The sequence below is a fragment of the Dysidea avara genome, chromosome 6 (assembly GCF_963678975.1).
Source record: "Dysidea avara chromosome 6, odDysAvar1.4, whole genome shotgun sequence".
Taxonomy (NCBI): domain Eukaryota; kingdom Metazoa; phylum Porifera; class Demospongiae; order Dictyoceratida; family Dysideidae; genus Dysidea; species Dysidea avara.
The window spans coordinates 39,557,752-39,584,105 of record NC_089277.1 but is presented as its reverse complement, the minus strand read 5'-3'; the positions used below and the strand labels follow the sequence as shown (position 1 = coordinate 39,584,105).

The window sequence follows — 26,354 nt, the reverse complement described above, 5'->3', positions numbered from 1 at the left end:
TTGTGTTGCGTTTTATCCTTCTGTACCAGTGATAGTTCTTCATCAATAGTTAGGCTTCCCAATGGGTGCGACAACATATGCAATATAGTATTGCATAATGTGTACACCTGTGGACATGTGTTGTAGACGTTACAGTGCTGAGTGAGCTGTCCAATATCATCAGAGACAAGTGTTTTGTTTTTAGCAAAGTTAACTTAGCTAACTACTTGAGTTTCTGAATGTTTGATGTGACCATACAAAGGCACTGTTAAAACTAGCCATTGGGATTGCGAACCTGATAAAATTTACTGATTATCACAACCTGGTAATAAGAACAAGTGGATGGACAGTATTGGGAGTAAAGTTAGCCAATGGGAGATGATGATGGCTTGTCCCAAGGAATGGATCGATCAGTGGCATTCAATACAATTATTAAATAAACTACAGAAGGTTTAAATTTTCTCAGTTTCCCAAGGAATGTATCTATAATAAATGATATAAACACAATAATTACCTTTGGACAGTTCACATATCCTGATAATAATTAATTGGTATAGCATACATGATATACTAACCCACATGTTTATTATAGACTTGCCAATAAGATAGAAATTTAAAGGCGATATCACCATGTATGCTACACTTTAGGACATGATTTTAAAGCGATGCTTCATTTCCAATACATTAAATATAAAATGGTCCTTCACGAAGGGAAGGTACCATTGCGGACCACAGTAGTGGTTGACAATAGAGATAGCCTATATGTTTTTCCAAAATCCTAATAGAACATTCAACTAAACACCACCTTAGAAATATCTTCCAACCTCAAAAGAAGCCTTAGAAGTTAATTTGGAAGAAGTTTAGGCCCATTAGCAAAGATTAAGTTAAAAGGACCCACCTTTTTTAAAGAACTGAAATCTGCCATTTTGTTCATTTTATTATTATCATCAATATATTTTTTTCCACAGGGCTAGAATTAAATGTGAGTATTTTTCAGATAAAAACTACATAACTTTCCTTCCTATGTCTTTCTTCATGTCCATGACCTATTTTTAAATGTGTTAACATCCTCATTTAAGCAAATTTGCTTCTTGTAGGTTCACTTTGCCATTGACAGGGCCAGAGCCCATGGTTCGGCCGGTCCGGCATTGGCCAGACCACTTCTTGAATTTGTAAAAAGATTGAGATACTCTAATAGAGCAGTAGTCATAATATACTCTTATAGAACAGTCATCGCAATACTCTAATAGAGCATTCGGTATAGTATATAGTCACTGCTCTACTTAGTCTAAGCCATTATGTCAATGTTAATTGTCCACAAATCACTCAAAAGTTGCAGTGAGTCATCTGCATGGTACTGCATTGGGCTAATTGATCATGCGTGTTATTCATGCATTAGCAATTACAATCCCAATGGTTTCTGTATCTCAAAGAACTAAGCTTTCACTGAAATTTTGAAAGTAAAATTAGATATGAAATTGAATTAATTGGTACTGTAGCAAAAAATTACCAGGATATATCCTTGATGTTAACAAAAAGGAGAAAGGGGCTTTGCAAAGTAAATAGTTTTCCAGATGCCATTTCAGAGCATCTATATTTTCAAAAAAATTTCAAATACATAATCTAAAAATCACATCAGATCAATAAATAGCAGTATGCGTAACTATGACCTTCACTGCCGTCCATGGATGGCCAGACCACTGGGCTACGGTCCTACTTGATCTTCTGACTTTGTCTCTACAATATGTGTTATCCAATCTATTCACTTTAACACATTAACATGTTCATTTGGAAACCTGACATCATTACCTATAATTTTAACCACAGCATACCATAGCAGCAATGTTGTTGTGTACCACTGCATACTTGACTTATTGTGATCACCTAGTTAGAAGCCATAGCACTGGTGACCACAGCATGCTATACATTGCCTATGGTAAGGAAACAACACATTGGTGTCAGTTAACACTTTACTAACATCTAAATGAATGATGACTAACTTGATATATATATGTGTAATATCAAGCACCACCAGCACCTCTTATTATCATGTTAGCTGTCCATAAATGAATTCCAAAATAATAAAAATTAAAACATGGGAATATAGATCGCTGAAAAAAGTAAAGAAACAAGAGTCAAACAAGCCAGCATGTTAAACACACAGAGATCTCTATTTGGACTAAATGGATATGGTAGAGACTAAGGAAAAGCAGTAGTTTCCATAAACAGGGGCAGGCAAGTACTAAGAATGCTTCTGTATAAATGTTCAGTATTTGAGTCCAAATAGAGATAACAAGCTGGCTTGTTTGACTCTTGTTTCTTTACTTTTTTCAGCGACCCATGTTTTAAATTACTTTTACACTATTTATACATTGATTCATTACAATTTAAACCACTTGATTTAAACTTACTCACAACAATTGGCTATAGGAGAGGCTGTACTTCACTGAGCAGTGCCCTGTGACATAACATACAATATAGCACATTCTATACAACACAACAGCATAGACAGGTTAGCCACAATAGCAACAGACCAGGCCTGTAGGCAGGGAGTTCTGAGAATCCCGGCCCCTCTTGAAGGAAAAGGTCCACATTTTCCGGCAGTAAAATATCCACTAGCTATTTCAGAAAAAAAGTTCACTATTTCAGTATTAAAGTTCAACATTTCAGTAGCAAAAGTCTAACCTAAGATTTTAGTGCTTGAGATTTTATTAATTAGCAAAGCCCCTAAAGGGGTAAAACGCTAATACAAAAATTTATTTAGTTATTAGTTTCAGTATACAAGTTTAAAATCTGCAAGGGACAGGTTATTGATTTGGAGACTGTTCCATTCAGGTATCGGCACCAAATCAGCCTGTATTCAGATTTTCCTGGTGGCATGCCCCAGACTCCCGAGCTACACTACACAAAAGGTTCACCTTTTCATCTAAAGAAAACCTATCCAGATAAAAATCTAACTACGGCCCTGCAACAATAATAAATCCCTGAGCATATCAATCACGTGACTGTGATGTGTTTTATTTCGAAATATCGTTTAGTTCAGTATTCTACGTCCGTGTTACAGATTACACCCTGTTGCTAACGTCACCTCCGAAGCGTCTCACTTAGCTTCGACCATAGTATCTATGCTTCGACGTTTCGAGGTGAAAGCATAATATGAGAAGGCTGGCATGTCTCAGATAGTTCAGTTGTCATTCCTCTCCGAAAAAGAGGAAGAAACTATTCTTTCTGTAATCGAAGAAGATTTCAAACTTCAGAAGGAAGAAGAAAGGCGTGTCCAGTATGTGTTGTTGCGTCGTGTTGGTCCATCTTGTAAGTACGTACGTGTATATTACCTGTAGGAAACTACGTGATGATATAGTAAGCCTCACAGTGAAGTGTAGAAATTATTCCAGGACATTCTGTGCTCGCTGTGGCGTCCTGTTTGGCTGGATATTCTACTCTGGGAAGATGTGTCCAACCTGCTCCCAGTGGACATGCAAACATGACCAAATCCACTGCTCGTACAATAATCAGTGGATTTGTAAACTTTGCAATTTCCGAATGTAAGTCAGTAATTGTGTGCACCCTGTCTACAGTTGGCAGTGGAAATGAGAAAGGGAACCATTTGTGGGCTAGATGGAACGCCCTTGCCACCACCCCTGGCACTGGCTGTCAAATGCTGGACAGCTGGATATGTCCAACTGTCCAGCTCTTGACAGCCTTGTAGCTCCAATCAGAACATTCATAATAAGGAACGACATGGTTTAACTGTAATAATATATATAGAGCATCTGAAAATTAGCATTCCCCTCTAAGGCCAGGCAAACTTGATTAATTGTTTCTCATCCTGCTCACATCCCTTTATAACCCACCACCTCTAATTACATTATTGTGTTATCAATCACGTGCACACATATTTTGATGTTAAGAAGGCTGGCTACATATTACAGCATAGCAAATGTCACTTGCACCTCAGAAACGGTGGTAAAATGTAAGTACCAGCCCTTAAAAGGCTTTAGTTGACCTTTATAGTAACAGAAAGCTTAATTTGGAGTATTTTCTATAATAAGGAATAATGAAAAATGACCTTCCTGCATGGAAATCCGAATTTTGGTGGATGAGAAGCAAGTAATCAAGTTTGCCTGGCCTAATCCCCAGAATGGTTTGTTGCTCACTTCAAACTTTGCTACCTATGAACTAAGTTGGCTCCTCTCACTAGCTCCACTGTCCTGGTGCGCTGGTGTGTAATGTAGCTAATGGCTATACATGTGACCAAATCTGCAAGAATCCCACATGTTAGCTTTTTCAAGATAGCATTGTGACCTCAAAACAAGAGGAGTTTGTTTCGTGTTAGTACTCCTAAGGAGATGGAAGATATGAGTGGCTTGCATTGGACGATCGGTTCACTATCATTTTTTGCTCATGTTTTGCCTTTACCCTGGTCATAGGAAGGGCCTGGAAGACAAAACTTGCCCAACAATGGATTTGCCTGTTTATGGAGAACCCGATAGTAGTTGCATCTTGGTAGATGACTAGATTTGTAAGTTATGTCCGTTTAATTAAGCACCTGTGGTTTATTTTCACTGTACAAATTGATTTTTCTGTTGTTGCCACTTTGTAGCACTCTAACTTCTAAAGTTTCTTCTAGAGCTGAAACTTTGGTTGATCATTCCTTTGGCTATCTAGATAAAGAAAATGTAATAAAATGAATTTTGAAGCACCGATCTTTGCACCTATGGTCTCAGCCAGACCTCGTTTTGTTCTTTTACAATGAGTCAGGAATATTACAAATAATGGGTTGAACACAGTATATCAGCTTTAGGGTACTCTACTGCATAACTTTTGATTGCTGTGAAAGGCTTGGTGGAGAGAGTTGCACATGATGGCTTCACAATGGGTTTAATTAAAATAGCCAAAGTTATCAGTTTTCACCAATTAATACTAATCAGCAATCTGAAGGTATGCAGTAGAATCAGTAAAACTGCTATATTGTGTTCACACGCACACACACACACACACACACACAAACAAATACACACACAAACAAATACACACACACACACACCACACACAAACACATACACCACACAAACACACACACCACACAAACACACACACACAGACCATGTGCCCATAGCCAGTTAACAACTAGGTAATGTAATATTTTGCTTACGCTTTTGCATACTATTCAATTGTATAATTCAAACACTTTGTTCGAATGAATTTTGGGTCCTACAGTGCACCCTCAAGTGGTAAAGCTGGGGCCAAACAAAGCATGGTTTCTGTACAGCCTTTGATGTATAGCTTCACCCAATAAAAATTTGGTGTGTTGGTGCAATCAGGACACACAATAGTGTGTTGTGTGGCCAAGTACAGCTAGTGCAGATATGTGACAGACAAGGTTATATTTTACAGGAAGAAAAAAATGCTGCATTTGTAGCTCAATAGTGCCTGAACGGAAATTAACCAGTTTTGCTTTGGAAACTTCCTCAGGGTAAGGCACCTCCTATTCTAAATTTGAGTTGAATCTGCCCAGCTACCACTGAGATATGTGCCTTCAAAGTTCGCATTTTATTTTCTTCGTATTTTTCTTCATCTTCTGCTGCTCACTCCACTCGCTATAACTTGCGCATGCTTTAGTTGATTGACTTCAAATTTGGCAGGCAGTAAGAGCAAAATGCAGCACATTTACAGCCCAATTTTCATAGAGATCAAATTAAGAACAACGGAATTATGAGCAATTTTGAAAATTGCAAAAGTGATTTGTTGTCACGCTTATAGGGGCATCCGCTTCATGGAATAACTTGAAAATTTGTCTGTACATGAAGTTACTATTGTAGTGCACATCTTTTATGGCTTGAAAACACTGAGAGTATTAGCTAAGGAGATGTTTCAAACATGAAAAAGCAGGATCAAGATACTCTAATAGAACAGTCACTGAGATGTAAAATAACGTGTGCAAAAATGTCGGAATAAAATTCTTCACTTTTCGAACTAGAGACCTCCATACCTCAATACCCAAGCCCTTACCACTCTGCCACCACTGCTGTTAGTTGATCACTTCATTTAATTTCTACCATATCAATGAAAATTCTGGTTTAGTACATTATAATGATAGCTCATACGTAGATCTATCAATGGAAATTCTAGAGCATTCTGTATGCATTGTATTGAAGTACTCATAAAAATTTTGTGCTCTATTAGAGTACTACAAATATTATGAAAAATTTTTATCAAGTGTGTTGTGCGGTCAAGTACAGCCGATGTGGGCGGGCAACATATACTTGTTTTACGGAACCAAGAAAATGCCTTTTTCTAGTATCCATGGACTGATAGTGCTTGAAGGAATTAATCATTTCAGTCTGTTGTCGAAACTTCCTCAGGGTAGGGAATCTCCCATGAGTCAAATCTGCACAGTTATCATCACACCTTTTGGTTGGCCTTGACACTTCCTTTTACTCACCTTTGAAGTTTACTATAGGAACTGATCATCGAAGGCTGTATGGCTAGCCTATATGTATTTACAAACATATAAGCTGACTTTCGAACTTGCAATTACAAAAAGAAATAATATCTGCACAAAAACAGCCAAGCTGTGAAAAGAGGTGCGGCCTTAAAAGGCCTGGGTGAAAAGGTTGTGAAATCAAAGAGTGATAATGACTGCTGTTTCATATAATAGACTATGCAATATTTTTTGTGCATATATGTCATTTGCAGGGTGTTGTACATCAATGAACAGATGTTGAATGTTTCCCTTAATCCTTCTAATGTGTTGTGTGTGTCCTTCAATACAAGAGATGGTGAAGCAGAACAAGGATTTCACTACAAACAACAAAACTATCTACAACCAAAAGAAGAAACAGAACAGGGCTACCATAACCAGAAAATGTTTCAACAAGCAACAGGTGAGGAAAGTGAAGAAGATAAAGAAGATAATGGTGATGAAGAAGAAGAGACATGTCAACAAGATTGGCAGCACAGTCAAAAGGAGAAAGGAACAGAACAAACACCACAACAACAACAACAGCAACGAAGCTTAGAAGTACAACCTGTAACAGGTTCACCTTCACAATCACTTAAGAGGTTGATGTTCAGAGAAAGGTCCAGCATTATAACCATTCCACAATCTGTCTTACGACAAATCATTACTGTGAATCCGATTAACACCCTAGATGATGATGATGATGTAAGCTTTCAGCTTTGTATAATATGTAGCTAAATGGTCATGAGTGTGTTATGGGAACATCTTAGGTGTCACATAGTAACTTCATTACACCTACCACAGGTGTTAATTGCAGTCACTATATGATATCTAAAGTGTTACCATAATGCTTTTGTTTTAACATTGCAGTGGGAAAACTGTACTATGTAGTCTAGTGAGTATAGCTATATGTATGTTAGCTAGAGATAAGGGATGGTATTTACTGGGTATCTGGTTTTTAGAATTAACACAGCATCAACTTTTTTTGTGAACAATGTGTGTGTCCTGTGCGTAAGTTTGTCTTGTGGTGAGTGGTGTTGATTTCCAAAATATTTTTGTAGTTAAATGTGGCAAGAAAAAAGGTTGAGTCCAGTAGTCAGGACGATAAATGATGGATATTTCAGTATAGTCATGATCATCCTTTGAAGCCGTACAAGAGCCTGATGAAGCGGCTTCTTTAAAATGGCTTCTAATGGCTTGTGGCCAGTTTCAACTTCTACAGTGGGCATCTCATAAATATATTCATGAAATTGCATGCACCACAGCCAACATTTCTTTTTCTATCTGGGCGTACCTTTGCTGACAATTTGTAAGAGCCTTTGATGCATACACAATGGGATGGTTGTCTTGCAGCATGCATGCACAAAGCTCTTTGCTTGAACGTTCTGCCAGTACCAGTCAATATCTTTTTCTAGCAGCGTTCACAATGGTGCTGCAACATGGGTAAGATTAGGGAAGAACTTGCTTAAGTAAGCCAACATATCTAAGAATCATTGCAGCTCTTCTTTGTTCTTTTGTGAGCTAGGGCATGTTCATCATGGCTTCCAACTTTTTGGGGTCTGATCTTAAACCATCTTTACTGAGGATGTGACCAATGTAGCTTTCTTATTTGGAACTTTTGCTTGTTCAGCTTGAGGTTTCATTGCCTTGCTTTGTTGAGAATCTGCATCAGGCGACAGTCATGTTGCTTCCCGTTCTCTCCCCAGACGAGAAGGTCATTGACTATAACTTCATTGCCTTCAATATCTTTGAACATTTTGGGCATAAGCTTTTGGAAGATGTATTGTGATGATGACAGTCCAAAGGGAAGGCATATACACATGTATCTTCCAAATGGAGTATTGAAAATACACAGTGTAGAACTGGATGGGTCTAACTTCATCTGCCAGAAGCCTGAACTGGCATCCAGCACTTAGGCATTCAGGCATATATTACACCAGGTGAGGTGGATGATGATGACACAGGAAGTTGATCACATTTTGGTGAACCATTTGTTCTCGATACTGTATTGGCAAATGTAACAGCCGCTCCTTCTATTGCTTTGACAAGTGAGTCTTTTCTTAGTTTTTTAGCAGCACTACTTGAAAATGCAGGTATGTTAGGGATATTATCTGTGTCATCGTGTGTATTAGAGCATATCATTCTAGACCATAACATCAATCTGGGAATGTCATAGTTATTTCCATGTTTTTCATTTAGCATTTTAAGTATTTCATCAACCTCTTCTTCTTTCTCTGAGCAGTTACTTGTAGTACCTCTGTTTCTTGCTTCCTCTTTGGTTGTGTTTCTCTCCTATCACACCAAAGGGTGATATCACCTTTACAATGATCATACATCATCTCCAAATCTTCCCTTGATACAAGCCAATGGATTGTTGCTTCCCCTCATAATACCCAACTTTTAAATCTATCCTTTGTGGTACTTGATCCCCAAGTTCATCAATCAGTGTCGTGTGAATTGTGTAGTCACTGAACTAAACTTTGAATAAAGAGCCACGTGTAGATGATGACGAATCACTTCACTTTTCCTTTGAGGGTTGATTATCTTCACCTTATAGGATTATTGCTGTGGTGGCTATCAATTGATACCGCATTATAATTACAATAAAACCTAATTCTTACCCGAATATCAGCACTGCATGCTGGCTGACCGTGTTGTGAGCATCCTGGCTGTGAAACCACCAGAAGCAGCCAAGTGGGAATTAGAACATTGCAATGAGAAGGTAGTAAAACTTGAAGAGTAAGGTTCATGTTACCATATCCTGTAACTGATGTGAGCACTTGGATGGGGGAACAGTTGCTGAACTGTTGTTGTGATAGCAGCACTTCCATTACTTGCTTGGCTTGTACCAGATGCCATATTTGCCTATACTGTACACCTGTTAACACTGTGACTTATATGCACGCGTGGAATTGCTTCAGGAACTCTGTTGCAAGCACAACGAAAACCGGTGTACAAGTTCTTACCGCATTTCAAGTCTGGCTGGTATGACTTGAAACTAAGCTGAAACTGGCTGTACATGGACTGACATGGATACTTCTGTGTATCACATGCATTTTGAAGTTCTCTTGATATGATGCATTATGACGCAAGTCAAACCACAATATTCTAAAATATCTCTACTAAACAAAGCAAAATCTGACTCAACCAAAGCTATAACAAAGCACATGCACCAACTTATCCCACAGATCGATAATAGCTAAAGTGTAGTTTACCATTTTAGTGGACCTGCAATTAATAATGTTGTTATTTTAAATCAGTAAGATGGAAAAAAACAACTATGGTGTAGTTTGTATAATATACATACACCGTTCCTGCAGGGTGTTGCTGAGATTACTGCAGACAATGATGACTCTAGTAGTAGTAGTGGGGATGATGGTGAGTCCAGTGATGAAGATCAAAAGAGGAACACCTCTAAACAACCTAAACCAATCCTAGTATATCCCAGTAGCACTGATGATGGAGAAGAAACTATTAATCTTATGTCTCCTCCAAAATCTGAGAAGAATGGTTCATCTGGTTTGGATGATTATGATTTCAGAGCCCTAACTAAGGAAAATACACTGAGGAATCGTGCCAATATTACTTCTTCATTGAGAAGCTTACTTGTAAGGGTGTCGAGTAGATACAATCATAATCATTACACTATATTATGATTACAATAGGACTATGATGATGATGGAGTGTACAAGACTGACAGTCTTACTGTGAGTAGTGGTTATGTGAATGTTCTGTGTGTTGTGTTACCCTTGTTAAGTTGTGTAACCACATGTCCCAAAGGATCCGGTTTATATGCTATTGACTTAGCAGCCAATTACAGGGTGCATACTGGGCTGGTTTCCCGTAATTCAGAGCTTACTTTGAACTCATTTGCCTTTATAATAGGCTAGACAGGCAAACTTTAAGTTTGATCTGGCTTACTGTCTGGGTCAGCTTTGTTTGCTTCTCCATCTTCTTCCTTTATATGGTTTGAGTTGTGTGGTATCAGTTTATTTTCGAAGGTGTTTAATTTCGAAGAGCAGTGGTTCTTATGTAGCTAAGCTTGGAACTCACTTTGTGCTTGTTATCTAGTGCTACAGAAGTGTGTACAGTACCACTCAAATGCAATGTCAACTTGCGAGAGTGTGAGCAATTAAAAACTCACTAATTAAAGAGCATTGGTTCTGTTTCATTCGCGGGTATTTATCCCAAGCAAAACAGGGTGAATACTTGTGAATAAAATGGGTGCAATTCCCTTTAATTAGTAAGTTTATTAATCGCTTGCATTCTCCTAGGAGGACATTGCATTTGAACGGTAGCTGTTGAACTACGATTGTAACTAGTGTTGCACCGATATGCATATTTTCACTTTTACCGATACCGATTTTTCACTCATTCTTGTAGCCGATATGCCGATATTTACCGATATTCTTCTATTCTGTAGGTCAGGGGAGAAGGAGCAAAAATTATCTGAAGTTTATGTGCGTGTATAACATTAGTCGAAATAATTTAATTACTTGCGTGGGCGGCCGATTCTACAATGTTTGCTACCAGTGTCCCACTAACCCCTTACATGGAAATGAAAGCCAAGTAGTTATAAAACACCTAAGTCAGCTTCTCAAACGGAGTTTTGGTGGGATTCTAGACCCTTTCCAAATAGTGATTGGTTGATTGCGTGGGCGTCCGATAAATATACACAGTCTATTATAGCCTTGCAGCCACACTATTCACAGATAAACAAGCCTAAATAGTTATAAACAGGTACAGCAAATAAATGTTTACCACTTACCACTGCATTCACTGCTTTCTTTTAATACTGTCACGTGTTTATTACTGTCGTTAATGATTGATTGTGGGTTTAGGTTATCGGCAAATAATTTCCTCTTTGTAGCCGATACCGATACTTGCAAAATCACCTTATATCGGCTGTTACCGATTATTCAACCGATTATCGGTGCAACTCTAATTGTAACAACATGTCATGTCATGGCTTTGCATTGTTATTGAAGCCAATTGATAGTAAGCAACTGGACCCACACATTAACATGTGCAACCTTTCACATTCTTGTTGTCTTAGTCTCTTCTATAAAAACAAATTTTCCCCTAGCGTGGTGGTCCATATTTCATTGCAGACATAATATCAATAATAATCTCAAAAACACACTAGTTGGTTGAATGTACACTACCAAATTTATATTTGTTGGTGCTACACACATTGCTTGAGCATTCGAAAATAAAACCTACAAAATCATTTTTTACCTGTCCAGCTGTTCTCGAAATATCCCTTCAAAGTTTACCCGTTATACGGTATTCTATTATGTAGCATATCTCCATGTTGTACATCAACCCCTAGATATTCAAGGGGTTACCAAGTTGTATAACCACATTCATTTTGTAACACATATAATTCTATACTTTTTGTATACATGTATTATAACTGGTTATCTTGTCCTATTCAGTCGAGCATGTCAGACATAAGAAGTGTTTACAGTGGATCGGTGATGTTTGCTCATGATGAGGTTACCGGGGAGATCCAGATGGGTGTGTCATTTTCTGACACAGATAATACCCTCAAGGTGTCAATCAACAAGGTCCGAGGACTAACTCCCCCCAATAAGATTGATGAGAACCACACTAACCCGTATGTTAACTTATTTATTAATCATAATAATATAGTTATCAATTGTAGTCTGTTTGCGCACACTGAGTTCTAGGTCACTTTCAATTTCCAGTTCCTAAAACATTCAGTAGTACTGTGAAGCCCTTTAGCCACCAAATTTTTTAATCAAAGAGTTGTGACTTTAGAAATGAGCTATACACTGTACCAGAGGAGGTCAACCCACAGCATGAGATTACACAACCATGCATTGCGCCAGTTGTTAAGGCTCATAGAAACAATGTGTTGTGTTGAGAAATCCTATAAAGGACTCTGGAATGAATTGGTATGGATACATAATGTATCTTTTGAGGTGTCAATGTTGAATTAATTCAACATTTCAGATCATGTGATGATCTCTTGCTGATCCCATGCAGTTAGAATTTGGTTATAGAAACATAAAGTGTGGTTGTCACAGTAACAGCACAAAACCATTGGATATTGTGATAGCACGCATTCTGTATTATAATTTGATAAACTTTTAGTATGTTAATACAAACAGACTATAATCTTCAGTACTCCGGTCCATATACAGACATGTCACCTCTCTATCACTACCTGTATCACTAAACAGTACATGTAATGCAGCCTTCCACCATTATGAAGTATTATGATATTTGATGTCTTATTTGTCTCTTCTATGAAGTGTGTATCCAACATTGGCCTACACACCATGTACGTAAATCCGTCTTGTATGTACATGAGAGTAATAGAGTTACGTATCTTATGTTATCCCATATTATCCCATGTTATCCCATGTTATCTCATGTTACTATAGTTATGTGAAGACTTATCTACTACCTGACCGGAGTAAGTCAGCTAAGAAGAAGACTTCAGTTAAGAAAGGAGTTGACCCCATCTTCAATGAAACTATTAAGGTAGTAACAATCATTACATGTGGTGATGTTTACCAGTAGATATTATGTGATGTCACTATCACTATAGTATCCAATCAAACGTCAGGAACTGTCCAAACACACCCTCAAGGTGGGGGTGTGGCATAATGACTTTTGGAGACACAACTTGTTCTTGGGGGAGGTCACTCTACCACTGGACAAAGTTGACTGGTCCAACCCTTCTGATAAGTGGTATGGACTGGAGGAACTAGTGAGTGCTAATATACTATAGGTACCATATCTCAGACTATGGGACTCCTTAGGCATTTCTATAGACTGCAAATTGTCTAGTGATCAAGTCACCACCTGCTCTGTGCATTCAAAAAGTTTTGGTGTAAGAATTATTAGTTTGTATTGAATGGCATTAGCCTCTATGAGTCACTAGTGGTATTATTCAATGATCTTGAGTGTTACAGTGATCATATAGTTATGGTGGACTGTGAAGAATTTCAATCAGTTACAATTCTGTGTAGGATAGGACAAGCTCAGTGCATGAACAAACATGCAAATGTGCTCACTATTATGGCTACACATAATGACATCAACTCATAATTTGAAAGATGTATAAACATGAGACATGAGTAGGCATTCCCCATAAATAAACTCAATACTTTTCATGTAAGATTTTCTCAGTAATAATAACACACAAGAACAAGGTATCATGTATCTTACATTGTATGGATTCGGGTGCGGTTATGGCTGAATATTATAATGTACTGTGATAATTGCATGATGGGTAGATCAAATTCTCAATCTGTGCTTCAATCCCACTAAGAAGTATCAACGTACAGCATATACTGGTTGTTTGGTGATGTCTTGTGTGGTTATTTCTTCTGACACTAGCCATTTGATTATATAAACAGACACTTAATAATTGGTGAAAGACACCAAAACAGTCAGAGTCAGTGAGACAATGCTATAAACAATGAAAGAATTACTATTATGGAATATATTTCTCTTTCTAATGATCTTAGCACTGATTGCTTCATCATAATTGTTCCCAGTCCATTAAACTATACAACTTTGTATATGCTTAATGTGAAATCATATGACATCATCCATGTACATGTTTTCTATGACTCGTAAAGTACCAGCTGTAGACCTGCTAAAGTGAAATAATGTTATTATAGAGTACATTATAGATGTACCTGTCTGATATCTTCTCTGGATGGCTGATGTACTGCAATTATAGTGTGTACACACATACTCACTGATCTGAACATCTACACCAGGTTCTATGTACTACCATATAAATGAACCTTCATAGCAAATGTGTACAATTATCTTAACTTGCCTTATACAGCTGTATGCATTATGGTAATCCTGATCTGCATGGCTGTAAGAAAGTATTTAGTATATACTCACTCATGGGGTACACACAGATGTAGCTACAAACGTACACCATTGACCAATCATAATATACCAACTTTGATACTACAGAGCCATGATGATACCAGTCAGATAACAGATCGTGGACAGTTGAAGGTGTCACTACAGTTTAACATTACCAATGACAAAAAACAGAAGGGAGATCTTGTGGTTACTGTTATCAGTGGTCATAATCTACTGCAAACTGAATTGACCTGTAACCCTTTAGTGAAATGGTGAGTAGTTTACTTACTAGTATACTGACTAGTATACTGAATAATGGTGTTCTGCGATACAATGCATTTTGTGTACCATATATCACCATAAATAAACTGTTTGATACGATACTATAATGAAGTGGTCATGGCTAGTTATGACTAGTGTATTAGCTAATAGTTGTAACTATCCAATTCATCTACCTTGAGCTAAAGAGCTGACATCGATTCTACATTCACTGTGTGTACAAACGTGTGAATGCTAATAAATTATATAGTATATTTCTGAGGTGACAATTAGCTAGTGTGTTCTGATGTGATTTGTTTAGTATGGAGAAAACAAAAGTGCTGTTGAAAAGCATATCTTTACCTGGAAACCTGCCTCTGGTGTACTACCCAGACAATTACTGTAGCAACCACAAACATTTTAATGCATGCTCCCACATAGGCTTGTCTGAATTACTCTAAAGTGTAACAGCTAAGAATATTTTAGCCATAACGGCTGCTGTTATACATGCATATTTGTATGGCTTCTTATAATGCGTTGCACTTTATAGCACTTTATAGCACATGCAGGTAATAGAGAGGCTTTCTATTTGAGTATCTATCTAGAATACTGTTACAGTAATAGAGCAATTGCTAACTACTCTACTAGAAAACTTCGATATATCGATACCGTATTTGACCGGTTAATAGCCGCGGCTCACATAATAGTCACCCCTGGATAGTAGCCACAGCACAACCTTGAATTACTGTCATAAAAGCCGCCCTCGGATAAGAGCTGTGGCTTGTATCTGAATATGTTGATACAAGTGTTGATGACACACATTTGAAGGAGAAACTAAGCAAAGGCATTGTTTTAAGCCTGGAAATAGCATCTCTGAGAGGAGCCAGGTGGATTAACAGTATTAACGGAAGATTACACAAGGTCAGCCATTTGAAAATCTATATAAACACCGCAGGCTACTGCCACACAAGCTCATGGTAGCCACTGTCGCATAATACCTGCATCATTTCTTTGCTGAAAGTTATAGTACCTGCAGGTATTAACCGGTAAAATACGGTATTATCTAACTACAGTATCATATCGTGATACTTATTTGCTGTATCGATATGTATTGCAGATCCCTACCGATTAGTATACTGAGTAGTATACTGAGTAGTTTACGGTATACAACTGTTTACTGGATTAATATTCTGTAGCTATCTTCTACCAGACTACAGAAAGAAGCTAAAGACCAGAGTGTTGAAGGATAGTAGTAATCCAGAATGGAATGAACAATTTGTGTTTGACCACATAAAGTTGGAAGACCTTTGTAATAATAGAGTGATTGAGTTAACAGTGTGGAATTCAACGAACAACACCAAACACTATGATTTCATTGGTGGTCTAAGGTTGGGACCACGTGCCCAACATGAGAAGCAATTAAGTTACATGGACAGTTCAGAAAATGAGTACTCGCATTGGATGAGTGTTGTCAATACCCCCGGTGAATGTGTGGAACAATTGCACACACTGAGACACAAAATGGATCCACTACATGTGGGAGTGACATCACAACAGGAAGTGGCATCACAACACTCCTTGAAGACTGCCTATAAAAGTCCTAGTGATGGACTAGATTCTGGTAATAACAGCATGGTGGTGTGCAGCAGCAGACAACTGGTGAGTTGTTGTTCTATGCTTGCAGCAAATAATACACCTGTCTAGTTGAAGTCATTGAGGCACTCATAAAATGGTAAATGTGTCACAGTACTTGACCATTTGCATATTACAATGTGAAGCCATCATTTCAGCTAGTATATTGTACAGTAACACTGTGCAGGACAGACACTAGGAAATTGATCCAAATTGCACATCAGAATTAAGTTGTAAGATGAACGATTAATAGGACTTCAAGCCATTATAATTTGCCAAGGGTACGTGGAATTTACACCAAAGTACAGTATTACCCTGTTGTCTCCTCTGTTAGTAGCTACCTGTAGAGTTTACTACCAAATACTGTAATATATAAAATTTGAAGAGTGTAGTAGTATTATGAGCTATTGTACTGGGATGGACTGTAGTAGGGTGTGTCTTCGAAGTGGACGTTGATTATGATGAAGTATAAAAACTAACACAGGCCCATGCTGGCTCATTTGTAGCTGAAATACAGCAGAATCAACACAGTAAATGTTTAGCTAGTTGTACAAGGCCATCTACTTGTGTACCTGTGTTTCCATCCTTACCGAGGCTATTTGAAGTTATCACAATACCCAAGATAGGTGGCCCTCAAAACCAGCCTCAGAGAGGAACTTTGAGGCTTGTTAGTTGGATTATGGCAATAGTCCATTTCCACACAAGCTAAAGTATTCATGGTATGGTAATGAATACTAATTTATTACATGTTGTGCAACATTTGGTGTCCTTTGGGAGACCTTAAAATGTATTGAAACCTATGGGACTAAGACCTTTACACTTCACGTGAGCCCAAACCATACCATTTATTCTTATTATAAGAACGTACTTTTACAGCAGCCACTATACTACAATGATGACATGAAAATTGGAAAGATACGCTGTGTTGTGATCGAGAAATCAGCGATCTTGTGTCAAATGGTAGTGATATCTTAAGTTTTAAAGGCTGCATCTTTCCTAACGTGAGGTATTTTTACTCGTATAGGTATAGAGGATCATTAGGCAACAAAACATGGCCACTAAACCTACTGTTGTAACAGGTGAAATAGTCGCCTAGTGTTGATAAAATCACAGCGATGAAAGATAGCCTATTTCTGCAATAAAATTTTGCATAGCGTTGTTCCCAGCCTTGTAGAAACATAGTAACTAAGTTTGTCTCACTAAGTATACTTTCTAGATGCTGAAAGCAAAGTCACTGGAGTCTTCTGCCATGCTAGTCGCTTCTTTCCGCTTTACAACACAGTGAATCTTCTCAAACTATATACTATCATGATGCTTGCAACCTGAAGGTTACAATTTTGTTCTCATAATAAGAATAAACGGTACAGTTTAGGCTCCCGTGAAGATTTCTTACCTCACCTCCATAGGCTTCAATACATTTTAAAGGACACCGGATGTTGTATAATCGCAATTATTAACCACCACATTCCTTAGCCCTTGTGTGAAAATGGGCTATTTGAGGTGGACTCATAACATCTGGTCACATAATTTTCTAATAGAACACACAGCAATCAGTTTGGTGTTCAGCTACTACGCCATGTTCAGACTAGATAGCTGTATAAGTGATGCGATTTACCAATACAAGTAAATTGAAGGAAAAATTAGAAAAGATTACGGATCAAAGAATAAAAAAGTACTGAAACAAGGGAATAGCGAAAAAGTAGAGTGAAATAAGAGAGGCTGCCTACACCTGCAGATATGCTACTGGACATTTAATCTCTAATTCAGTAGACTGAATTAGAGATTAAAGTATATTTGCAGGTATATCTTATTTCACTGCAGTTTAGCTATTCCTGTTTTTCAATACTTTTTATTCTTTGATCCCTAATCCAACTCAACATTTCTAATTTTTCCTTCTACTTTTTGTTTATTTTTTAAATAACATAGTCGTGATTAATGAAGCCACACATCAAAAGAAAGAATGGCACCAGGCATGCCATAAAATTAATTTTGCATCTGAATGCATGCTCCAACGATAAATTACTATTACATTATACCACGTCTTCAGCTGTGTTCAGTCCAGATACAAGTGAAAAACAGTATGAGAAGTGTCTCTGTAATATACGGACAATATGAGATAATGAGTTACTCTCTAGAATTCCTATGGATATAATTACACGAAAATAACAAGGAGGAAACATCCTGACCACCTGGTAGACTCCTGTAAGCGTTCGAGTGTAAATCGGATGGCTGCAGGTTCGAGGTCCAGTCATGGATTTTTTCTCCTTTCTCCAAATTTTCAAACACACCTTATGTAGCTAAAGTCTTTGAGCAGGCTGTAGGACCAGATGCCCTACAGACCTTCAGCACTTGTGCTGTAAAGCATTAATAAATATTGGCAATAAGCTTAACAGCTGCCACCACAGTCAGAGGGAAGCCTTATTGCACTATCGTGAATCAACACCTTGCATTGTCAGCAAAATAACTGGGATACAAAGGAGTCCATGATGCATGCATTGTACATACTGCAGTTGACAAAAAGACATGTCTCAGGACGAAATGACATCAGGCCTGTAGCCTTATCCATTGTTGAGCTATGGCATCAGTTAGTCTGTCAGTCAGCATAAATTCTGTTAAATTTTTTTAAAAAAATGGAAATTTTGTTAGAAGGGTTTAGGGTCACTCTGAAGATGTTTATGCATGGGCTAACTAATACTGCCAAGCTGTTGTAAAGGAAAAGTATAGCTGTTATTTTGGGTATTTTCTATTTTGAAGGACAAGAAGGCCCAAAACTTCCTATACAGTACTACTGTACTGTGTTAATATACAGTACTACTGTACTGTGTTAATATACAGTACTACTGTACTGTGTTAATATACAGTACTACTGTACTGTGTTAATATACTGTACTACTGTACTGTGTTAATATACAGTACTACTGTTCTGTATGATTATAATATTGTATTGTTCCTACAGGTTGATACATCAGTACACATTGGAGAAGTGAGAGTGATGTTACAATTTGTACGTGCAGTAGCTGATACTAGCAAGTCAAGAAAGGAGAAGTGTTATTTCAAAGTTTGGATCAGACAGGCTAGTGGGTTAAAGACACGTTACAATAATGGATCATTTGTACTCTGGTTAGTAATAATTGTGTGTTCTGATATCGTAGTACTGTATATTAGGGATCATGAAGGTTCAGGCTTTTCTGGCCAACAATATTACCCTAAAAGCAGCCTTACAACACCTTCATGGCACCTTGGCAGTATTGGTTAGGTATAACCAAGCCCAAAAGTATGCTTCCAAAAAGTTACTACTAAATTTCGAAAAGAAAAAAGAAATTTGTGAAATTTTCTACTGACTGACTGACTGACTGACTACCATACAGAGGGAAACTTTGGAGGAGGAAAATTTGGCGAATCAAGCAAAATATCACTGTTGGCAAAATAGAATTTGGCGAATTGTTAGCAAAGTGCACGCCCTATTTAATAAATTAGATTACTAATTGCTGTGTATGAAGCTACAACTGGGAGTGCCACGCCTCTTCAGCGCCTGCAGTCAGCTGTCAACTAACAGTAGACCTACACCCTCTGGAATTGTGAAAATCGTACTTAATATGGTAGGACTCGCTACTTGTCACGCCCACTTCGAGGTGAGGTTTGAGGATACCACGCCAGTGTACCTTGACGTGTACAGTAGCTAGCTACCTAGTGAGGTAGTCGAAGCAGACTTGGCTCTAGCGTGATGCCTGGCCCAGTAGCCCTTGGCCGAGTAGAAAATTGGTTAGCTCAAGGCTTGGTTTACTATTTTCTTCACCAGTAAAATATTTGGATGGGGAAAATTTGGCGAATTTATGGTCATTTGCCAAATTTGCCAAATTTTAACGGCACCAAAGTTTCCCTCCATACAGTAATGCTTTCAGAAAAGCGTATTTCAATAACGGCGAAGGATACGGATTTGATTTTTCACTTAAATGTCCGCTAGTATATCTGCAGGTGTGAGTGACCTCTCTTTTCCCCTCCCTTTGTTAGGATACCTAATCAAAATTAAAATTCTTTATAGAACTTTGCGTGGGCGAAATCAAAGGAAAAGTATACTTTAAATTTCATAAAGCACACTCTCAGCCGGCCAACAGTGCTTTATTGCACCGTTTTATTTTTATTCGTTCAATAAAGCACTCTTTGTGGGCAATAAACACAGTTGCCCACGTGCTTTAGTGCAGGCTAATAGCCCACGGGGCTCACACCAGTACGACTAATCACTCAAGCCGGTGAAGGCTGATAGCCTTGCCACGCTGAGTGATCAATCACCCCAGCCAATACGAGTTCTACCACTGGATTGCTTTTATAGACATACCTAAATGCTTCGATGATGGGTGGGAGAAGGTAACGTTGCTGTTATGTTTGTTAATGTAAACAGACAAGTCCTGGAGATATCACGGAATTATTTCACTACATGACTCACAATAGAATTGATTATGGGTTGTGAGCAAAACCTGCCAAAATACGCGATGAACGTCTACCATGCCAAACTATGGTGAAATACGTGTGAGTTACTTTGTAAACTAGTTTGTGTGCGTTCAGGCTGCTAATAGTTCATGCAACGCATGTTAATTACGAGTCCTAGTGTATGGTGAAGCTACATGACTAGAAAATTCTATAAATCATTTAAAGCATAACCTTGCTTGTGCTATATGAAAAATAAAGCACTCGGCGCTTGGCTTAGATGCTAATAAAGCACATGGCTTCGCCTTGTGCTTTATTAGCATCTCGGTCGCACGTCTCATGCTTCATTTTTCATGTAGCACTCGTGGCTATGCTTTAACATATCTTATACTTGTAACAGTTAGTCTATAACAAAGGGTGAAGTGCATAATATCCTTAGTGGTGTATGACTTGTATAAGGTTATTTTTGAAACTGATTTAGCAAAGTTCATGTGTATAACTGCTCATGTGTATTGTCAGCTATAGACAATGTGTTAAGAGTGTCTGGTGGATGATTGATCATATAAAATCTTTTAGAAAAACTATATCTGTTAATACTTATACTCAAAGAGTTAGGTAGGCACTAATAATCAGGGACAGGTCCAGGAGCTGGCATGGAGAGGGCCATACCCAGTCTAAGGTGCAGATAGAGAAACTTTACACTTGATTTTTGCAGCACAACATTATGTTCAAATGTTCTCATTTCATCTGAGTGAGGTGTATATGTATATGGTACCACTTAAACGCAACGTTGTCTCACAAGAATGTGAGTGATTTAAAAACTCAGGGTGTGGCACCTGTTTCGCTTGCAAGTATTCATCCCAAACGAAACAGGATGAATACTCGCGAGCAAAACAGGTGCCACACCCTTTAATTAGTGAGTTTTGTAATCGGTCACACTCTTGTGAGATGATGTTGCATTTAGGTGGTATGTACTGTACCAATGTACCAATTTTAAGATAGACTTATACAGTACCATGTATGCACAATGAACTGATAACTATGACATCGGAAGGGAAGTATTTGTCACAAACATTGCATGCACGGTACAAATCAGCCACAACTTAAACACACGTTATTGCTACACGCAATACCCACGCGTGGACTTCACTACTTATACAGCCACGCACACAAATTTGCACGATGCCAAAGCACGAATACACAGTTTTGCGTGTGCAGCATTCAACTTAACACTCTTTGTGTAGCGAAAAACATGGGTCGAATGTCTATGGAGACCAGAAGGAGGGTTATTATATTGCGACATCGAGGGTATAAGCTTAAGAACATCCAGCTTCGACTTCGCGATGAAGGTATTGAGGTGTCGAAAACAAGCCTCTGCCTATTGATCAAGAAGTACAACAATGAAGGCATTATATCAGACAGGCTAAGACCACCTTCTCGTGCTGCTAAGCTATCATTCCAGCACTTACGAATGATCGACAATGCACTAGACCAAGATGACGAGATCACATGCAATGAGCTACGTCGTATGTTAAGAAAGAAGGGTGTGAATGTATCTTCTTCAACTGTTTACCGTGCCAAAAAGCAGTTAGGTACGTCAGATAAGTTTGGTATAAAAATATGCTCCTCGTAGAGCCTAGCTGGGGAATCATTGTTAGTACAGCTCCAGGCTTATTATGAATGCATTAACACGTGTACGCAGAGTATACTGAACTAACCGTTTAAACTGTCTCCATAACTCTTAACAGGTTTACAAGACTGCTCTTTACTGCAATAGACGCGTGATGATTTCAAAGTAAGTAAATTAACAAGAGTCTCTTGAATCATTTCTTAGGCGCTAAATTCTAATTTGATAATGTGCTTTGAACCACGGCTGTGAAAATTATTTTTGAATCCACACCCTAGGCTAATGCTCTATTCCCTCAGCTAGTGTATTCTGTTGCAGTGGCCTTATGAAAAAAAATGGGCTTTAGTGCCTGGCGTATTCTCAATATATAGTTTGTTGAGTATGCTGAATAGTCTTAACAGCCAACTCGTGTTATCACTCAGCAGATAATTTCACCTTAAAATAGCATGCAGAGCTTTAAAAATAGTTATGAACACCAGAACAATAATTATTTCTAGAGGCTGGTCGCTGTGTGCATTCAAGTAGCTATGGTCACAAACTAATTGTCATGGACACTGAATTATTGGGTGAGGGTAAATTCCCTAAACTGAGCACTATTTACATGTGTGTAGATGCAAAAAATCACTTAGTGCATACTATTACAGGATGGGTATCAAGTGTGCCACACTACTGTCAAATGATACGAAACAACAATAAGCAAAAGAGGTTGCTATGGTGTTTGCAGCAGAGGATCAATTGTGAGAATTTTAAAGATGTGATATGGTCGGATGAATGCTCTGTTGCCATTGAACGAAGCAGACGCACTTCAAGACGAAGAGGGCAGCCACGAAAGTTTAAGCCAAAATCTAAGCACCCCTTGAAAGTGCACATTTGGGGTGCAATCAGTATGAAAGGTGCTTCAAGGGTAATCATGTTTACTGAGAATTTGACCGCAATCCGATATGCTACCATCTTGAAAGCTGGACTATTGCCATTCATAAAAGCCAAATTTCCCCACAGTCATCGATTCCAACAGGATAATGACCCCAAACACAGAAGTCGTTACATACAAAATTTTTTCACCAAACGTAAGGTCAACTGGTGGAAAACTCCAGCAGAAAGTCCGGACCTCAACCCAATAGAGAAAGTATGGGGTTCAATGAAGAACTACCTACACTCAGTACATTTCCGCAAGCTGGAAAACAGGAATCTTGAGGGTCTCAAATCTGGCATCAAGAAGTGGTAGTTTTCAAGAAATGCAAGCCGATGTATATGATGAAAATTATGTCCCTCCTCTGCCGCCACCAATAGTGATGCCAGGCATAAGTCGTGCAGCTTTTGGCCAGTCCTCTGTTTGTTATGATAATGAGGTACGCAAGAAGTTACCTATTCGCTCCTTCAATGTAAAGAAACCAAAGAGAAATGATAGGCTGTACCCGATTACAGAGGTGTTTAACCCAATATTTCTACAAAATCGGAAGCAGGAAAGTTTGTCCTGTGAAAATTTTGCCGCTAGATTGATTAAATGTTTCATTTCCAAGGCTGTCAGAATGACATCGAATGTGTCTGGAAAACGTGGCAAAAACAAATTAGACAAAGATATACTTGCAGCCGTAAAAGTTGCCACCTTTAAGATGTGGCCATTGCGATCCACAGAGAACGAGCAACTGGCCTGGTCGAAGTGTGTCAAATCTATTGATGAAATGGGACGGAGGTTGAATCGGCCACCAAGATCTGCAAAAAACTTACTGTTTTCAAAAGTGACTGGATCTTTTAATGGTTAATAACATGATTTAGGTTCAACAGTTTTTTTTTTGTTTGGCTTTTACTGGTTACATTGTTAATTGATTGCTTTGGTTTTGTTCAGTACAACCTGAACTACCTAGAACATCATTAAAACTGTTGGTTTCATTGAATATGTTGTCGGCATAAGACGTGTCCATAGTACCACCGTAATCAAAACTTTCTCCCTCCCTGGTTCTGTCATCCATTCCATAAGCATCAAACGATGCCTCCATCGGAGAATAAACATTACGATCATTATACCATTCAGTGGCACTCCTTTCTGCATTATTTTGATGGCGAATATCAATATTGAAAGTGTTCGTGGAATACTTATTCGGTCTACTGTAATCGCCCTCATAACTTGATGGTGCACGGCTGTAGCTACCCTGCTGTCGCACATCAAAGTTAAAAGTGTTCCCAGGCGAAGAACTTGCAACTGGAGGCCTGGTACCTGTCAACTGTGGCACCTGCTTTCTCTCCTCAGCCTGGTTACCCGAAGAATACACTAATTTCTTATGGCTTTCTGGTGTTGACTCCAATGCTATGGCAACTTGATCTGATAGCTTGGATAAGCCCAGTTGTAGCTACAACAAATACAAGAGCCAGTCAGTATACACACATTAAATTAAACAGTTTATTCATACGTTTCTCAGTTCTCCAAGGAAATCAACTTCACTTTCGTCGTCTGATCTGTCTTCCTGCATAATATAAAATAGTAATTTATGACATAAATAATGTACACACAACACTATAGCAGCTATAAAATTACAATATAATTCAAAAACAGAAAGATCTGTTTATTGCCAAATTGCCTTAGTGCGAGGCATGTAATCAGTAGTTTTGAACATTCTGTGTTGTTACTAGATATTGGAAAACCAATCCAAATTACACATCAGGCAAATCAAATTAACACCGCCAGTGGTAAGCTCTACATGTTTTGACCCACAGCATCGCTCAAACTTTTCTTGATAGATGTCTTTTTCTGGGTTGTGTGAAGGCCTCAAACAGTGATAGCCTTAGTGAGGTCCTGGGTGGCAAGAATCAGTGGTCTATTGGTGGATGGCCTTTTTAAGTTGGCCAAACATTTTCTGTGTTCACTCTGCTGCATATCAGCCACTAAGGAGCCACTGTGATTGTAACTTTTAGCTTCAGTATTTGTGCAATGCCATTTTACAGTCTATTCCTTTCCCCCAACCTGCCCACACACCCACCCACCCTATTGTGAGCATCCATGATACCTTGCACGTCCAACAGTTCAGATTGTCCAACTTATTTGCCAAGAAACTGTAAAAGCAACCTAAGTTCTTTGAATGTTCTAAAAAGTAATAAATTTATGCATCTTGTGTGTAAATGTCATAAGTGTGCTCATTACCCTTGGTGAGCTAAGGTGGCTTGAAATCTTTAAAACTATTTATCTCGAAACGTCTAATGCATGATTTCAATCAGTTTTCCAAAATGCAGCAACAGGTTTATTTGTTTATAGCTAATGTGAACAAAGGAGAGTCAAGGAATTTCTGTATACACACAACTACTCTCATTCAGAGGTCACTGTCTTGCACCAATCAGGTAATAAATTATTCAACAATAATGACATGTCACAATCACCAGTTGTACCATTAACAACTTATGCCTCACTGTAGATGAATATCAAAAACAAATTTATCGTAATCCAATTTATTCAACTTTCTTATTAACTTATCTTGTAAGAAATGAGTGGATACTGTAGGAATTATTGCAGAATGGAATGTCTTTTGCTAAGTGCACACATATAGCAATATGCCAGGTTAATCGCTGAAACAATTCTACATGGCTTGGAACAGCAATAGATACCAATAGTTGGCTGGGAAAGCAATTAATGGGATTCATACAAGATTTTATAAACTTGAAAGTGCATAATATTTCACAAACTATCGCAAAAATATATTGTAGGCTACCATGAAGCATGGGAGAAATACTAAGCTAACAAAAACTTTATTTGTAGGCCAGACAAATTTTTTTATACTGCTGCACTTCATTATTAAATAATGACCACCCACAGTGAAATTCAGCAGAATATCTTCTTAAATTTGCATATTGTTAATAAACTTAAAAATCAATAAACACACTATCCAATTAAGTGGCATTGTTATTTTATATTAATACATGTTATCACTGTACCTCTTCAGAAGTAGAAGCTGGTAAACCAATTTCAATTGTAAAATTGTCTTTGTCTTTATTCCCCTGTGATTATACATTAGTATAATTATTGTACATCAGGATTACAACACATACAGGTGTCTTTTTAGGTTGTTTAGCCTTTTTAGTCTTTGTCTTTCTTCCATCAGACGGAAGTTTTTGTTTCAT

At 38.1% G+C, this 26,354-nt stretch overlaps 2 protein-coding genes across 2 annotated transcripts in view; one reads left to right on the top strand and one right to left on the bottom strand.

Moving 5' to 3' along the window:
• Positions 1-3,036: 3,036 nt before the first annotated feature.
• LOC136258992 (synaptotagmin-like protein 5) overlaps positions 3,037-26,354 on the top strand; it is a 28,158-nt gene continuing 4,840 nt past the window's right edge. Inside the window, exons 1-11 of the mRNA XM_066052397.1 lie at positions 3,037-3,259; positions 3,321-3,524; positions 6,679-7,147; positions 9,763-10,050; positions 10,108-10,149; positions 11,881-12,062; positions 12,856-12,955; positions 13,023-13,184; positions 14,414-14,577; positions 15,760-16,222; positions 19,152-19,315. Coding sequence (XP_065908469.1) covers positions 3,150-3,259; positions 3,321-3,524; positions 6,679-7,147; positions 9,763-10,050; positions 10,108-10,149; positions 11,881-12,062; positions 12,856-12,955; positions 13,023-13,184; positions 14,414-14,577; positions 15,760-16,222; positions 19,152-19,315 — 2,348 coding nt within the window. The 5' untranslated portion in view covers positions 3,037-3,149. The remainder of the gene's footprint in view (positions 3,260-3,320; positions 3,525-6,678; positions 7,148-9,762; positions 10,051-10,107; positions 10,150-11,880; positions 12,063-12,855; positions 12,956-13,022; positions 13,185-14,413; positions 14,578-15,759; positions 16,223-19,151; positions 19,316-26,354) is intronic.
• Positions 24,059-26,354, bottom strand: LOC136258384 (uncharacterized). Its single transcript, XM_066051692.1, has 4 exons — positions 26,283-26,354; positions 26,169-26,231; positions 24,656-24,709; positions 24,059-24,595 (listed from the first exon to the last, which is right to left on the bottom strand). Exons 1-4 carry the CDS (start codon positions 26,352-26,354, stop codon positions 24,059-24,061), a joined length of 726 nt encoding a protein of 241 aa, XP_065907764.1.